The following is a 15,371-nucleotide window of genomic DNA, read 5'->3' as shown; positions in this document are numbered from 1 at the left end:
AATCGCAATCGTGTCACTGCGCCACTGCCATAGCAAACCACCAGAGTTGTGCATACATATACATCCCGTTGTCAACCCACTGCGAGATGAGTGATGTGAGAGTTATTTGACCACATGTGACCACACTGAAAAGTGTGGGTTGAGCATTTACATTATGAGACCTCATTTTCCAGTAGCAAGATAGAGTAATAGGTTTTTACCCTTTTATCTGGCAACAAAACTGACACCTTCATGCAAGGGATCATGTTTGCATTAACCACAACACTTGCGGTCAAAACGCAAACAAAAAAGACAACTCTGATAATGTATGCACTGTCCTTGAAATTGATTGGTCCACACCCGAGACAGCTTTTCTTAGAGCCCAGTCTCACAAGGTGTTGGACCAGATGACGCCAAAAGGCCTTTTGCATTTTGACCGCAAATGTTGTGGTTAATGCAAACATGATCCCTTGTATAAAGGTGTCACTTTTGTTGCCAGATAAAAGGGTAAAAACCTATTACTACTACTACTACTAAGTGTGGGTTGGTGAAAGCTGGGAGAGCATAAGATGTGAGCAGCATAGTGCAGACATTGCTTTTCTGACACTGCCCTCTGCTGCCAACACTGTGGCCCCACAGCAGCCGATTTAGCAACCTGTTTTCTATGCATGGTGGTCACTCATCAAAGCACAATGCAGACTCAATCCTACTTGGCTTCCAAGATCAGACAATATCGGATACATTTTGTGTGATGTTGGTCATAAGCAATGTTCTTCTAACCTTGCTTTTGTCAATCCACTGCTGAATGAGGGATTGCCCACATCCGGTGGTGGAGTGAATGTTATTTAATCAAACTTCACTACGCTTGTCAGTGTGGGTTGGTCAAGGCGGGAAGCAGAGGTGTGGGTGCATAGTATGGTACTAAAGATTTTTGCTGCACTGCTCTCTCCCACTTACAATGTAGCCCAGCACACAAACTATATTATGACCTGTTTCTAAACCTGGTGGTCACCTGACCAAGCATTATCGAGGTTTAAATCCTGCCTAGCTTCCAGGATCTAATGAGGTAAGGCACATATCGAATGAGTTGTTAAAAGGCAAAGGTCCGATATGGTGAAAGCCATATGGTGAATCAGCATCAGAGAACGACGATTCAGTCTTATCTGTGAAACCATTAAACAAATTATTTGGTAATACTGCATTGGCAGTGCTGCACAAGCACAAACAACAACAAAAACGCACTCATCTATAACACTGTTGCCTTAAAAGGGGAAAAAAACACCGCACTGCACGCTTTCAGATGCGCTTCCGTGGTAGTCAGGAACGCGATTCCTTCCGATATTAGGAATCCACTGGAGCTATGCACACTTTTAAATCACCTACACTGAAAACCCATTTCTTTAGAACTGGTTTTTGTGTTTAGTTTGTTGTCCTTCCCCCGCACTTCCGATTAGCGCAGTTGACTACGTACTGTGCAAAAGCAGTTAAACATACGTACATAAATAGTCAGCATTGTTGGCAATGGCACTTTGTTTTATGGCAGCGTTACTAAAACAATTTTTATATTACCAAATAAGGCCCACTGAGCTGTTGCTCTTTCAGGAGCGACCTAGCCACAAATGATAGCTCAACGAAGTGGCTTATTATCACGTGGAAATGTATACACATTATTCTAAACGTGGAGGAAAAAACTGTAGCACCCAGAGAAAAATCCATGTGACCTCGGGGAGAACACGCGGTCGGGATCGAACCTACGACCTCCTGCGTACCAGGCGAGGCAGATAAAATCTCACCACCGCGGCATTACAGATGGACGCACTGCGCTTTTTTGGTCAACTCGTCGCATCCCATCACCGTGTGCCGCTCTGCGCAAACCGGGGAGCGGTCGTTTGATGGCGAGGGCCTCCTCCCCCGGCGCAACCGCTCACCCTTGACGACGAGCGACAGGCGAGGCTCGGCTTCCTCCAGGGCCCTGCCGGCAGCCGCCTGCTGCTCCCCCTGCTTGTACGCCAGCGCCTTGGCCACCTTCTGCTTGCGCCTGCTCAGCGACGAGAGGTCCTCGCGCAGCCGCACGTACGCCTCGCGGTCATCTTCCTGCCGGGCGCGGATCGCCTCGCCCTCGGCCTCCTGCCGCTCCAGCCTCTCCATCTCCGTGCGCCACTCCACCACCTCCTTGGCGCGCGCCTTCGTTAAGGTGCAATAACAAACTACGATAATAAAACAAACGGCGGCCGTGTCACGTTGCTACGCGTGTTTTTGATTACGAGACGATTTTTGCCACGGCTATACCGCTCCTTGATACTGATACCGTACCTGCGATTAGCACGGTTGGCTACGTACGGTGAGAAAGAAGCTCAACATACATACAAATCACACAGCACTGGTGTTGGCCACAGCCAGGAATCAAACTGGAGTTGCTGGGTTCATAGACGGTGTGCTAACCACTGTACCACCGTTGAGTCTCGGGCATTATTACTCCTGAAGGTGCCTTTGCTTGATTTTGTGAAATCTTTGGGCAATAATAATAAACCCCGACAAATCCCAACGGTGTCTGAGACTGACGAAGTGTCTCAGGCAATAACGCTCAACTCCGAGAGCCCGAAAGGTGCTTTAGTCTGGTAATTTGTATGCTATTGTATGATTTGCTGTGTGTGTGTGTATATGTGAGGAGTGGCGGTGACGTCACCACGATGCTTGTGCCAGGCTACGTGGCCTCAAGGTGCACGTAGCCTGGCACAAGCGTCGTGGTGACATCACCGCCACTTAGTGGCGAATGGCGGTTGTTCTTGTTGATGTGAAGAGTGGTATCGCAGTGGTTAGCGCACTGTGCAATCAGTCCGTTGAACTGGTTTGATTCCCGGCTATGGCCAACATCAGTTGCGAGTGATACATGAAGCAGTCCTGAATATTCCCCTATGATTAGTCAGCCTTAAAGTAGTACCTGGGAGGTGTTTAAACCATCAGCAGTGGGGAGACAAAGGCGGCTCAAGGTGGTACTAACCACACCATCTCCAGCTTGACTTGGTGGGAACTAACAGCACTTGTCTCAGTATATATAGGGTGTATATACATTGATATGCTGCGACTACTGCTCACCTCCATTTACTGCCTGATGTATAGCATGTAAATATGAGCGATAATGCAAAGGAGAGCCAAGTAATACCATCTGTTGGACGGTGTGCCGTCACGTGGCATGCGATATCACAATTTTCCAGCAACGACTTATCAACATAGATGTCGTGGTGGGTCCATCTGAGAGTGCTGCGATGTCTCATCAATGGCGATCGTAACTCATGTGTAGCGACGAGCCTTTCCAATGGGCTTTAAAGTAGGCGATGACAGTCTAGTTCAATGGAAACTTATGTTGCAGATTTTTTTTTTTTATACATAAATCAGCAAAAACAAGTCCACACGATTGGACATTAATCATTGGCTGGTCTTGTCACCGATTTTGGTAAACAAAAAAATCCCCTATGCACCCCACACTCTAGTTGCCGCATAAATCACTGTTATTGGGTCATATCAAAGACACAAATTAAACAACTTCCCTGAACACGGGTCGTGTAGCCTAATAATACAACTGGGAATATATTGATTTATTGGATTTATTTTACCAAGCGAGAACCCATTCAAAGCTTTTAAGAAAGGGTCATATCTTCAAGTTCAATCGCACATTTCGAAGAGTTAACATAATGATATTCAATTTGCTCCTCTCCAGAAATTATAGCACCAATTATTTATTATATAACTATTAATTACCACTTCTTGATCCCCCACACTGGACTGGATAATGTATCATTATTTAGTGCTGCAATTCAATTTAGAAATCAATTAATTCCGTGTACAATTTTCACTGTCCGATTTGTATAATTTGTCTCATTTGTGGAATTGAATATGACCCGTTCACCCAAATATCACAACAGCATGTAATTTGCATATCATCTGCAAATGTTGTAGAAAGGCCACAATTCTCATGCACGATTTGGTATGTGCCATGAGCACAAGAGTTGATTCCACACGATGAACCAAAACATTGTGTCCTTTTCCCCCCCCGCACCTCCGATTAGCACGGTTGGCTACATGACGGTGCGCGAAAGGAGTTCAACATGCACGCGTACACGCTTGCAAGTCAGGTAATTGCCGACAAAGCCGCACAGGCAGAAACGCAGGCACAACGAGCGTGACTCTTCACGTGTTCGTGGGAGCGGCAGGCGGGCGGGTGTGCGGGCGTGCGTGCGCAGCAACGTCGCTCGTGCTACCGTTACAGGGAGGCGCCACTCACCTCGGACTCCACCTCGAGCACCTCGTCCCCGGCCGAGGGCAGCGTCTTCCAGCCCACGACCTCCACGGCGATGCTGGGGGTGGCGGCGGCCACGGGGCGGCCGCGCTCGTCAAACGTCCCGCGCACCCTCGCCCAGGAGAGGCCCGACACGAGCACGCAGCCTCGCCGCAGCGTGCCGCGATGCACCATCACCGTCGCCACGGGCCTGCGTGACGCAAGAGGTGGCGGTAGTGGCTTTGGTGTTGGTTGTGGTGATGTTGGTGACGGTAGCGGTGGTGGATGCGGAAGTGGTGGCCGTTTGCGGAGGTGGTGGCGGTGAAGCGGTGGTTGTGTAGGTGGCGGTGGCAATGGTGGCGGTAGTGATAGCGGTGGAAGCGGTGGCGATGGCAATGGTAGAGGTGGTGGTAGCAAATGTAGTGACGTTGTCCAACTACGGCATAGGCAAAATGGAAAGGATGCGAGCCAAGTGCAATGTGCTCGATCGGGCATGCAGAAATTCTACCCTTTGCAATTCGAGGAATTGTCAAAATTCAAGGCCGAGATTCGAACCAAGAAACAAATACTGTTTCGGATTGTAGTTATTGCAGCACCACTAGTATATTGTGTGATTACATGAACCAATTAGGTATGAATACAAAATTGCTGACCCTTTGCCCTTATTGGTGCTCGCCTCGATGATGGTGCCCTCTACAAGGCCAGCGGGATCGGCCTTCAGCTCCATCACCTCGGCCTGTGCCATGATCGCCTCCGTCAGCGCCGCCAGGTTCTCTCCCTGGAGACAACAACAAGCTCCCTTCACTGCACCACAAGGATTGGGCCGACGGGATTTATTTACCGTGGGAATGTGATTAGCGCCATGCAAGTGTCAGGTGTGACAATTTTTTTTTTTTCCACTCGCTAAAAACTAAAAAAATCATCAGTGGTCACCGTACTGTGCTATGAACTAATTTCCATTGTACTGTCATATGAACCACGTGAACTAATTTCCATTATCAGCAACATCAGCGGCGAGTGATATCTGAAACAGTCCTGGGCAGTCCCATTCCTGAACTCGTACGACCAGCATGGGAATAATATGAGATTTGTTTTTTGTTGTCATCTTGTACAGTGTTGTGAGCTGCAGTTAAGCATGAATGACGCTATATAAAATGTAATTATTATTGTCAAAGAACTACCATAACTGGCAGTGTATCCACAAAGGGCTGTATATTAGATATATTTTTATCGTCATTATCAAAGCTTGATTTAAAGAAGGTAAGAACCCACTGATATCAAAAGTGTAGTTTTCAAGGAATATCTGACTCATCAAGCAAGGCATAACACAAATGTATAACAATTCACAATGATTAACAGTCAACAATAAACATATTCAAAATGAAACATTCAAAAGTCAATACAAAAAGCGAAAAAAAATCAGGAAAATGCAGAAATGTTTAGAACATGCATTTGTCCTCGGCAGCTTATTCTTACAAATGTGAATCATCCACGAGAAATACGGATCATGAACCTGAACATTAAGAAAAGAAAAGGTAAAGTGTGAAAATAATGGAACGTTTTCAAAATAAACATGGAAAGGTGCATGCTTGGAACTGCATTTAGAGACATTGGAACTGCATTGAAAGTCACATTTGGATTATAGAATAATATGCACGGTTAAGGATATCATTATAATTGTAAAAAAAACGTAGCTGGGCTAGGATAGGATGATGGCTGGTGGTCAAGACTAAGAATGACGTTGCAAGGGAGGGAACGCACCTGAGAGGACGTCCGCCGCACATACAGAGCGACAAAACCAACTTCTGTCTTGGTGCTCGGCGGATTTATACATCTCAGGACTGTGAGAGATGACGATCACTTGGGGAGGCCCTTGACTCATCTAGCCCATTTACCGGAATATTATCATTTATCTTATATAGGTTTAAATAGCACCTTATTCCAAGGCGCTTTACAGCAAACATAAATAATATAGTTTTTTGTGGGGATGGCATGAATATAAATGTGTCATTAAACCCGCCACCACCTAACACAGCCAATTAGTAAGGTTTGTCATGTAAACAGAACGTGCCAATTCATTACTGGTACAGCACGCCGGTGTGTTGGAGAGCAAATCTAGAACATTTACAATCTGAGTACGACGTTTCGCCAGTAATTACGAGCATAAAGAAATCCTCCTGTTTCGTTCCTTAAATAGAAGAATAGATGTGATGACGTCAATTCTGAGCCCTTTAAGTGCGAAGGGGGGGGGGATTAATGAATGCATATAATTTACAATGGGTTTCCATTACGGGTTGGGTTATTAATATGGCAATCAACGTACATTATGCGTGCACATTATGCATGCACATTGTCCCTTGCACCTTCTGTCGTTTGTGTCCACTAAAATAGCAGTACCTGTGCACAGGTAATCCCCATTGACATATGGTGACATGTATAGGCATCCATTTAAACAATGTATTATTTGGTGATTTGCTTCCAAGCAGCACGAAGCCTTTAGCTGTCCGAACGGTTACAACTATTTTTAAATCCTTTATATTAAGTTCACTTGCTTGCTTGCTTAAGACCGTGCAAATCTTTCGGTCGTTTTTTAACCCACTTCCCGTGATCCAATCGAGCTGACATTTTCCACACAGACTCGTTGTGCGTGACAATTAATGTTCGTGAAATAGTTTTTTCCAAAATTTTACACTTTTTAGGACAAAAATATTATATTTAATTACCAATTGCTTAATGCTGCCATGCAATCATCTGACCCATAGGTGGCAGCTATCTCAAGCCAGAAAACGAGAGGACTCTAGCCGCCACGCATATAAAGGATTTATAGTGAAAAACTTTGTTTTTACGGGTTATACTTGTTATTTCTCTCAATTTCGATAGATTCTCGAATTAGTCTTGGCCAGTAGTAACTAGTTTTGCACAGAACTTCGACATTATCAATATTAATTGAGTGTCCTTGTTGGGATGCGTGTTCTGTCACTGCTGACAGTTGTATCTGGGAGTATATCATATTTCTTTGGTGTTCTTTTAGTCTCCTGCTGATCATTCGTACTGTCTGACCAACATAGCATGTGCCACAAGTGCAATTAATCCGATATACACCTTCTGTTGATCGATTCGGAAATACATCTTTAGGACCAGACATTCGTTTTCGTATGTTATGGACCGTGCCATATCTGACTCGGATGTTTTTTTTCACAAAAATCTGACTAGTTTATCGATTACTCCCGCAATGTACGGTATTTTAATAGTTTTAATTACAGTATAACCTTGGATTGCGAGTAACTTGGACTGCGAGTGTTTTGCAAGACAAGCTATTTTTTAAAATAAATATTAATTTGATTAACGAGCGAGGTCTTGCAATACGAGTAGTACGTGTATACGCTTTGTCTGCCGAGCGTCACGTGATCACAACTGATATACGAGTGCTTTGGATTACAAACGTCTCCGGAACGAAATATGCTCGCAATCAAAAGTTTACTGTACTTGGTCAGTTTCAACTCTCGTGTTACTCGATTTGGTTTTGGCATTCAGTGCCCTGTTGATTTGTGCATCATTGTAACCGTTCAATTGCAGCGCTGCTTGAACATGTTTCATTTCACTTCTCAAACTATCACCAACTGACAATTTCTTCGCCCGATGTATGAGCATCTTGATGAGAGAGGATTTCTGTGCGGGGTGACGGTGTGACTCTGCATTCAGATATCGGTAACCGCTGTGTGATATTTTACCATTTCGTTCATGCCCGAGCAGAATATCCAGAAATGTTAGAGTTATGTCAACTTCCATTTCTATGGTGAACTGGATGGATGGGTTTTGGAGTTGAGATGATTTCGAAATTCGTTAAGTGTATATTTGCCATGTGGCCAGACCACCAATGTGTCATCCACATATCTAAACCAAGCAGAGGGTTTGTGTGCTTGGAGCTATTGATTTTGCTTCAAAATATTCCATGTACAAATTCGCAATCACAGGAGACAAAGAAGAGCCCATTGCCACTCCTTCCTTTTGTTTATAAAATCACCTTTCCACAAGAAATAGGTGTTCTTGAGACAGTGTTCAGCTAGTTGTGGGATATCTTCGGCGAAACCTGTGTTCGTTACCAGAGTATCGCGTAATTTAATTGACACGTTGAGGGGAACCCTCGTGAACAGGGAAGTCACATTAAAACTTATGATAATAAAATACACAAGATGAGTGGTTGAGCTAAAGAGTGAGGGTTAGTCAAAATGGTGGTGTAGTTATGGTGACAGGAGAACAGCGGGAGAGGTCAAGGAGGTGGTTGGGGTGGAGCTGGGGGGGCGTGGGCAGGGAGTAGCGGTAGCAGGATGGGCTAGGGAGAAGAGATGGGTTTTAAGAAAGAAACTAATTCCTGAAGATGATTGTTTTATGTGCAGTGGGAGATGATTCCGTTGAAGGGGAATAAGATGGGAAAAGGAACAAAAGCATGACTGGGCGCAGGGCGCAGGGGTGGTACGATTGGGTTAGGGTGATGATGACGACGACGACGACAACGATGACGACAACGACGCGTGCTTTAATTTAAGAACCTAGGTGGCATACAATCACTGCACTCGCTGTCGAGCCATTTCACGCGCGCGGTTCCGCACCTTGATCGCAGACACGTGCACCACCTGCACGTCGCCACCGAGCTCCTCGCACACCACCTCGTGCGCCAGGAGCTCGTGCTTGACGTGCTGTGGGTCCACGCCTGGCTTGTCGCACTTGTTTACCGCCACGAGGATGGGCACTACGAGCCAAGAGAGAGGCACGTCACACGCAACAACGCACTTGCCGCTCTGGCTGTCTTCATGCCATCGCGATTTGTTGTAAATTTAAGATCAAAATGAGGCAAAAGAGGGTCAGTGATAATGTAGCAAAGAAGGAGGCCAACAAGTAACCATCACTGCCTTGCACTGCTAAGCAGAAGGAGCAAGAAGTTGTAGCCCGTCAATGAAAGAGGTGGATTCACGGCATCGGGAACTTAACTTAGTAGTTCTGGAGGAAGCGACTGACATGACCAGAGAAAGAAAGGAGTGGAAAATGTGAATCCAGTCTCATTATTGGTCATCGTGTAACAACTGATGTTAAATATGTAAGATGCCTGTAAGCATGTGCTGTGTCTTGAGTGTAGAAACAGAGAAGCACGCGTAAAATTTTGTAACGTCAACGTGGAATTTTTTTATACGAACACAATAAAGTGCACATACTTGTGCAGCCTACAGTTATAGGTGCAGGCACCTCGTTATGTGAGCATTGTAATGATGTCATGCACACATACAACACAGCAAAAGCATTATTATGCAATGCCCATATTAGTACCAAAACACACCGCATCACACAATTAATCCATCTGTCAGTTAACCCTTTCCCATTCCGATGACGTACATAGATGTACATAGATGTACGTCATCAGTTTTTCTATCGATGATGTATACGTACGTTCCGATGACGTGGGTACGTGTACGTCATCCGGACAAAATTGGAAGAAAAACTAAAATGAATAAACTTCATCGGTACGTCTTCAGGTCGGAAATTCAGCGTTGAACAAGACCCACCCTGCAACTTGCAGATGTCTCGCAACAGGAAAGTGTTAAGAGGAGATTGGGAGAGAGCGAATTCAGAGCGACTAAGTGATTGGCATCATAAAATGCTGTCTTGGCCCGTCACAACGCTGTGTGAATTTCTCACCTTTGGCTGCCTTAGCATATTTGATGGACTCGATAGTCTGTTCCATGACGCCGTCGTCAGCCGCGACCACCAGCACCACGATGTCCGTCACGAGAGCGCCGCGCATTCGCATGTTTGAGAAGGCGGCGTGGCCAGGTGTGTCCAGGAAAGTGATGTACTCCCCGGAGGGCAGTGCCACTAACGGTCAGACATAGGTCACAGACACGGTCATATAAGCACGAATATGTGCATATAAGAGACAAAGATCCTCCGTATAGCCTGAACCGACTTTGGGGCAAATGCTGTAAGCGAGCACCTATGAAAGCTGGCACGGCACATGAGGGGGTGGGTGGCCAGCACCACGCCCGACCACCTTCATCTCCCTCGTGGCGATGTTTACACATCACACCAGGTACTCATGTAAGGCTGAGTCGACCTAGGGAGGCCCAGGACGAGTTCGGATAATCGTCTCTGGTGTTGGCTGCGAACAGGAATCGAAATTGGGTGGCCAGGTTTGTGGCACAGCGTGCGAACCGCTACATGTGCTGATGCAAGACCCTCCTATAAAAGTGTCTTGAGACTCAGTAAAGCCTTTCTGTAAAGATAAAAAATGACTTTACTGTAATGATTATAAACTACAATGCAATATTCATGGTGTAGATTGGGCGGCATACATTAAGGCATGTAGATGTAGCCACAGGTCACCAGAGTCTGAAGCCATTAAGCTGAAAGGATGACGCGTGTTAAGTGCATTGCAGATACATCTGCATCAATGCGTGCATGCATTGTCAATGCCTCTCCACATCGTACATGTCATGGAGAATATCTGACCATGCTTTACTACGCTGGTCAGTGCGGGTTGGTGAAGGTGGGGAGCATAGTTGTTGTAGCATGGTACAGTACAATCGATTTCTCTGAACTACTCAATACGAGACATGTTTTATGCATGGTGGTCACCCAACTAAGCACTAAGATTGAGCACATTCTAAATAATTTGGTCATAGACAAAGTTGCTATTAGCTAACTCAATTCAAGAAATGTGTTCAATATTATCCATTATATCATTTATGCTATGGGCCTTTGGGACTGCTTCCCAAATGTGATTTTAAAAAGTAAACATGAGGATACATCATTTATTATATATGTATCACATGCACGTGTATATAGTCAAATGAAATTAACAAAGGTGCAAGTGTCTCAATGCTCAACTATGTGTGTAATGCTGTCTTCTTGGTTCTTTTGGTAAAGTCACGTAGAAGAAAAATAATAAAATAATAAAAATAAAACATTAAATAAAAATTATCACGACGTTTCGGCCATAACACAAGCAGCCGTCCTCAGGTGAAGAAACAGAGCTGTCGGAAAGACAGTGTCCCAATGAACAACGCCAAGCTTGGCAGCGTATATTTAAGCTGGGTCGGGGGGAGGAGAGCGCCTTGACAAAGGAGTTTACATATCAACACCGGAATTAAGCATATTGATGGAAAATGCAGATATGGGATTAGTCACTCCTTGTGGAATGTGTAGGTGGTGGGGGGGTCTCAAAGTCATATTATGCTCGTGTATTATGTAGGATTAGCAGTGATGAAGGGAGGAAGCAGGATTAGCAGTAATAAAGGGAGGGAAATTTTTATCGTGTAGTGCTGCTCATATGAACAAGCCAGTGGATTAAAATCCACATTCGTTTTAGGGGAGAGGTGCAGTCTTTTGATAATACTCGGCTATTGAGTTCTCACAAAGCGGTTGATGCCAGTGAGATTGGAGAGTGACGCAATAACAAACATCACAAGAACCCAATTTACCGTGGAATGCTCCGATGTGCTGCGTGATGCCGCCCTCTTCCCCAGCTGCCACTTGCGTGTGGCGCAAGCTGTCGAGCAGCGTGGTCTTGCCATGGTCCACATGGCCCATGATAGTGATGATGGGTGGGCGCGGCACCAGAGCTGAGGCATCTGCAGGAGGGCTGCGTGTCGGAACACACACAAGCGATGGACAGATGCATGTATGCATGACCCGTTTCATCTCATCCATACATCTTTCCTTGCATGACTCGATTCTGGAAATCCCTCCCATTGTCTCTATTATCAAGTTATGATAACTTTGCTGAATTAAAGAAACATGTAATGCTCATTCATTACACCTTTAAAAAAATGTTATTTGCCGCTAGATGCGTTTTTGGCCTTTGCTCAGCAACCATGATTTTGTTAAAGTGCCCCAGCCCACACGTAAATGCCCTTAAGATAAATTGACTGCAGATTCTTCAAGCAAGATGGTGTCTTGCTCAATTGAGTGTGGGGTGATACTCACCTCCTCTTTACAACTATGAGCCAGCCAGTGGTGAAAATCCACATTCCTATGGCAGGGAATAGTATTGCCCAATAAAAATCACTGCCAAAATTCGCCACAAAATGGAAGTTATTGTTATCAACCTCTGCAAGCTAATTGGCTGAGATGACTCCCAACTAGAATTGTATATGTCTAAGTGAATGCTGTGTACTCCACAGCTGTAATTATATAATCCATGATATGTATAGGTTACTCCATCATTGTCATCCTAAGCAATAAGCCATCTGACTGAATGAACATCTCCCCATATCAGCATTATATAAGTGATATTTAACTTCGGAATACCTTTTCACTGCATCTTTGTTTTCTCTTATCTTCTCAACCTTTATCTTCTCTGACATGTACTTCATACCAGACTTCTTGATTACATCTTTGATGACAGCCTCATTGAGAAAAGTGCTCGGCTTCATGCGTTCAACATTCAGGTCATCTCTATGCAGCAGAGCTTCGTAAACATGGTCTGTGTTTGAAAATTCAAGTCGTTTAATTTCACTGTGACACATGACAATGCACCTAAAAATACCATGAAGGTATATCAGTGCATTACAATGTTAGTTACGCAAAGCCAAGATGTTAAAGCACTCACCAATATCCTTGTTCATTGCTTTTGCAAGTTCAGATACCCTCATTTTCTGTCGAATCATCACAACTTGAGTCTCAGATTTCTTCTTGCGATTCTCATGTTTGGCCACATTTATTTTGCTGATGTTTTCATTTGATTTCCATGGCTGAAAAAAAAATGTTCACGGGTTGCTTTTCATATTTATAGTACCTACATTGAACATCCTGGCAGATGTAGACCAAAATCAAATGACGCAAACGAAGAAAATGTAAAAATATCACACCTCAGTTGTTGCCATATGTCGAAAGCCACTTGGGAAGCAGGAAGGCTGTGGATGGGGTTGCATAGTTGGGTGCCTGCAGCACCAGGCAGGTGCTCTGTGTGCTTGGACCACCCCAGTTTTCCAGGCGCACTTAATCAATCTCGCACGTACGTTCATTCTGCATAAACAACAGATTAAAATATTTGCCTAACAAATTGGATGATGCAGAGTTATTCAATGGCATTGTTGAAATTGCTGCAGACATAGATACAGGAAATGAGCCGAGGATATTAGTAGCAGAGCTGAAGCTTAACTGGTGGCAATGCTTCACCTTGAATTGTTAAACTCACTCAATGAGGGTCATGATAAACCCAACGACCTAAGGTCCATATGAAAACTGGTCAGGCACCCCCCTCCCCTTGATCAATCTGCACTGGTGGGGAACTATGGATAATGCCTGTAACCCGAATAGTGCGGGGAGCCCTTAATCTAACAAAGGGCTGTATCCGTTATTTGCATAAAATGTGTTCTCGTAGACATAAAGCATTTCGCATGGGCAGGTGCCCCTTCCCCATGAAAATGTATCGCCTGGACAATGCCCTCCTAATATGCAAGTAGATAATTCTAATTCTGCAAGACACGTCCTGCTTATTACATTGAGATACCTGCTTGTAGACTAGAGACACCCACACTGTAGCAATATTAGCTTGTAGGATAAGGACTGAAGACACAAAGCCTGCATGATGACCAAGCGGCCACGCCACCCCCCACCCTTTCACGTACCGGATGCTTCTTAAAATGTTTCTACCGCCTCTGCGCGCTGGGAATGAGATTGAACTTGGTGTAATTTAAGGATATACCGTAGTATCTTGTGGAGCCGTATATATGTTAACCCCATTTTCGTTAAATGGCACGTATAGTGTATAATGAATTTAACAGCATTGCACTGAACTGGACAATGAATGTACACATTCTTTGGGTCGTTTGGTAAAGTCACGTAGATCGAAAAAAACTATAAAAAAATAAAGTAAATGAAAAATAATAAAATATCACGATGTTTCGATTGGAACACAAGCAATCGTCATCAGGAGAAAAAAAGAGGCGGAAAGCTGCTATGTAAATAAAAGTTCAGTGTAATATCCAATTACGATTATAATGCACTGTAGTTTATTTGACAACTATTTGAACGAAAATTAGGTAAAATGCATAACGTTCATTGCAATATTTTTCAACCATAACAGTGAATGTACATTAATTTTGACTTAAAATCTTTCGTGACTGCAGGAATTCATATTCTTTGGGTCTTTCGGTAAAGTCACGTAGATAGAAAAAATAACAATGATGATGATTGCTTGTGTTGCGATCGAAACGTCGTGATATTAAAAAAAATCATTCACTTTATAGAAAATTGTCCAGTCATTTTGCAAATCGCACAAAACTTGAAAACTGTATTAATGTTGAAGCTTTTTCGCACCGTACGTAGCCAACCGTACTGAACTGCATGATCGTATCATGCAGTCACCGTATGATTGTATAGCAATGCGTGGTGAAGTTAATACTGCATTTAACTCTATAATTTAATAATACGTGATTAAGGAACACTGCACAGAAGTTCACAATTGTACTATGGGTTGCGATTGGCTTCAGAGGGCAATGCAATACGACAAAATTGTGTATAATAGTGGAATGTGATTGGTAACTCTATGGCTGGACAATACATATACAACAATGCAATGAGTTGCATAGCAATCATATTTCACGTGATTAAATGACCTCAACCCACGTATTTGCATCGTACAGTGAGTGCCGTGTTAATATACCACTGGACAGAATTATGCAACAAGCGTGGCTGATTTTATATCAAGCAGCACCGGAAGGTATCACTTCTTCGGGCGCATTGCACTGAACTTCTTATACTATGCATCGTAAGCTGTGCGCAATAGCTGTGCTCTAAAGAGACGAGGGAGTCGAGTCGTGGTTTTCCGCTCTCATTGACTCTGACTGACCCCCCCGCGTCTCCCATAAACTCGCGGTGTGACTGTCACATATCGGCCTTTAAAGCTAAATAATAAATAAAACCGGCATTGTAGGCGTCAGTCGACACTCAAGCAAATTACCTCGGCGCGGAGTTCACTCGAATAAAGAGTTTATCTTTTTAAAGTTTGGAAATTTAAAAAAATCTCAGATTCACTTCGCGAAGCACCGAGCCGCAATGGGCGCCGCCATCTTTAAAGTCCCGCGAGCCTCTGCGCAAGTTGGGGGGGGGGCAACATTCA

At 44.3% G+C, this 15,371-nt stretch overlaps 1 protein-coding gene across 2 annotated transcripts in view; it reads right to left on the bottom strand.

The window, feature by feature from the left end:
- The window catches only part of MTIF2 (mitochondrial translational initiation factor 2), a 33,417-nt gene that overhangs the window by 6,627 nt on the left and 11,419 nt on the right, over window positions 1-15,371 (bottom strand). The window contains exons 1-10 of one of the 2 annotated variants that reach the window (XM_061568651.1): window positions 15,213-15,346; window positions 13,117-13,273; window positions 12,858-12,999; window positions 12,557-12,731; window positions 11,728-11,888; window positions 9,947-10,123; window positions 8,866-9,005; window positions 4,909-5,033; window positions 4,262-4,466; window positions 1,908-2,163 (exon numbers count right to left, since the gene is read on the bottom strand). In XM_061568651.1, coding sequence (XP_061424635.1) covers window positions 1,908-2,163; window positions 4,262-4,466; window positions 4,909-5,033; window positions 8,866-9,005; window positions 9,947-10,123; window positions 11,728-11,888; window positions 12,557-12,731; window positions 12,858-12,999; window positions 13,117-13,272 — 1,537 coding nt within the window. In that variant the 5' untranslated portion in view covers window position 13,273; window positions 15,213-15,346. Of the gene's footprint in view, window positions 1-1,907; window positions 2,164-4,261; window positions 4,467-4,908; window positions 5,034-8,865; window positions 9,006-9,946; window positions 10,124-11,727; window positions 11,889-12,556; window positions 12,732-12,857; window positions 13,000-13,116; window positions 13,274-15,212; window positions 15,347-15,371 lie in introns of those variants that run through there. The other variant, XM_061568650.1, reaches the window with a different exon arrangement.

Source organism: Lethenteron reissneri, chromosome 41 (assembly GCF_015708825.2).
Source record: "Lethenteron reissneri isolate LAM-NWPU_2019-01 chromosome 41, ASM1570882v1, whole genome shotgun sequence".
NCBI classification, from domain to species: Eukaryota; Metazoa; Chordata; class Hyperoartia; order Petromyzontiformes; family Petromyzontidae; genus Lethenteron; species Lethenteron reissneri.
This window is presented reverse-complemented; position numbering and strand designations above follow the sequence as displayed.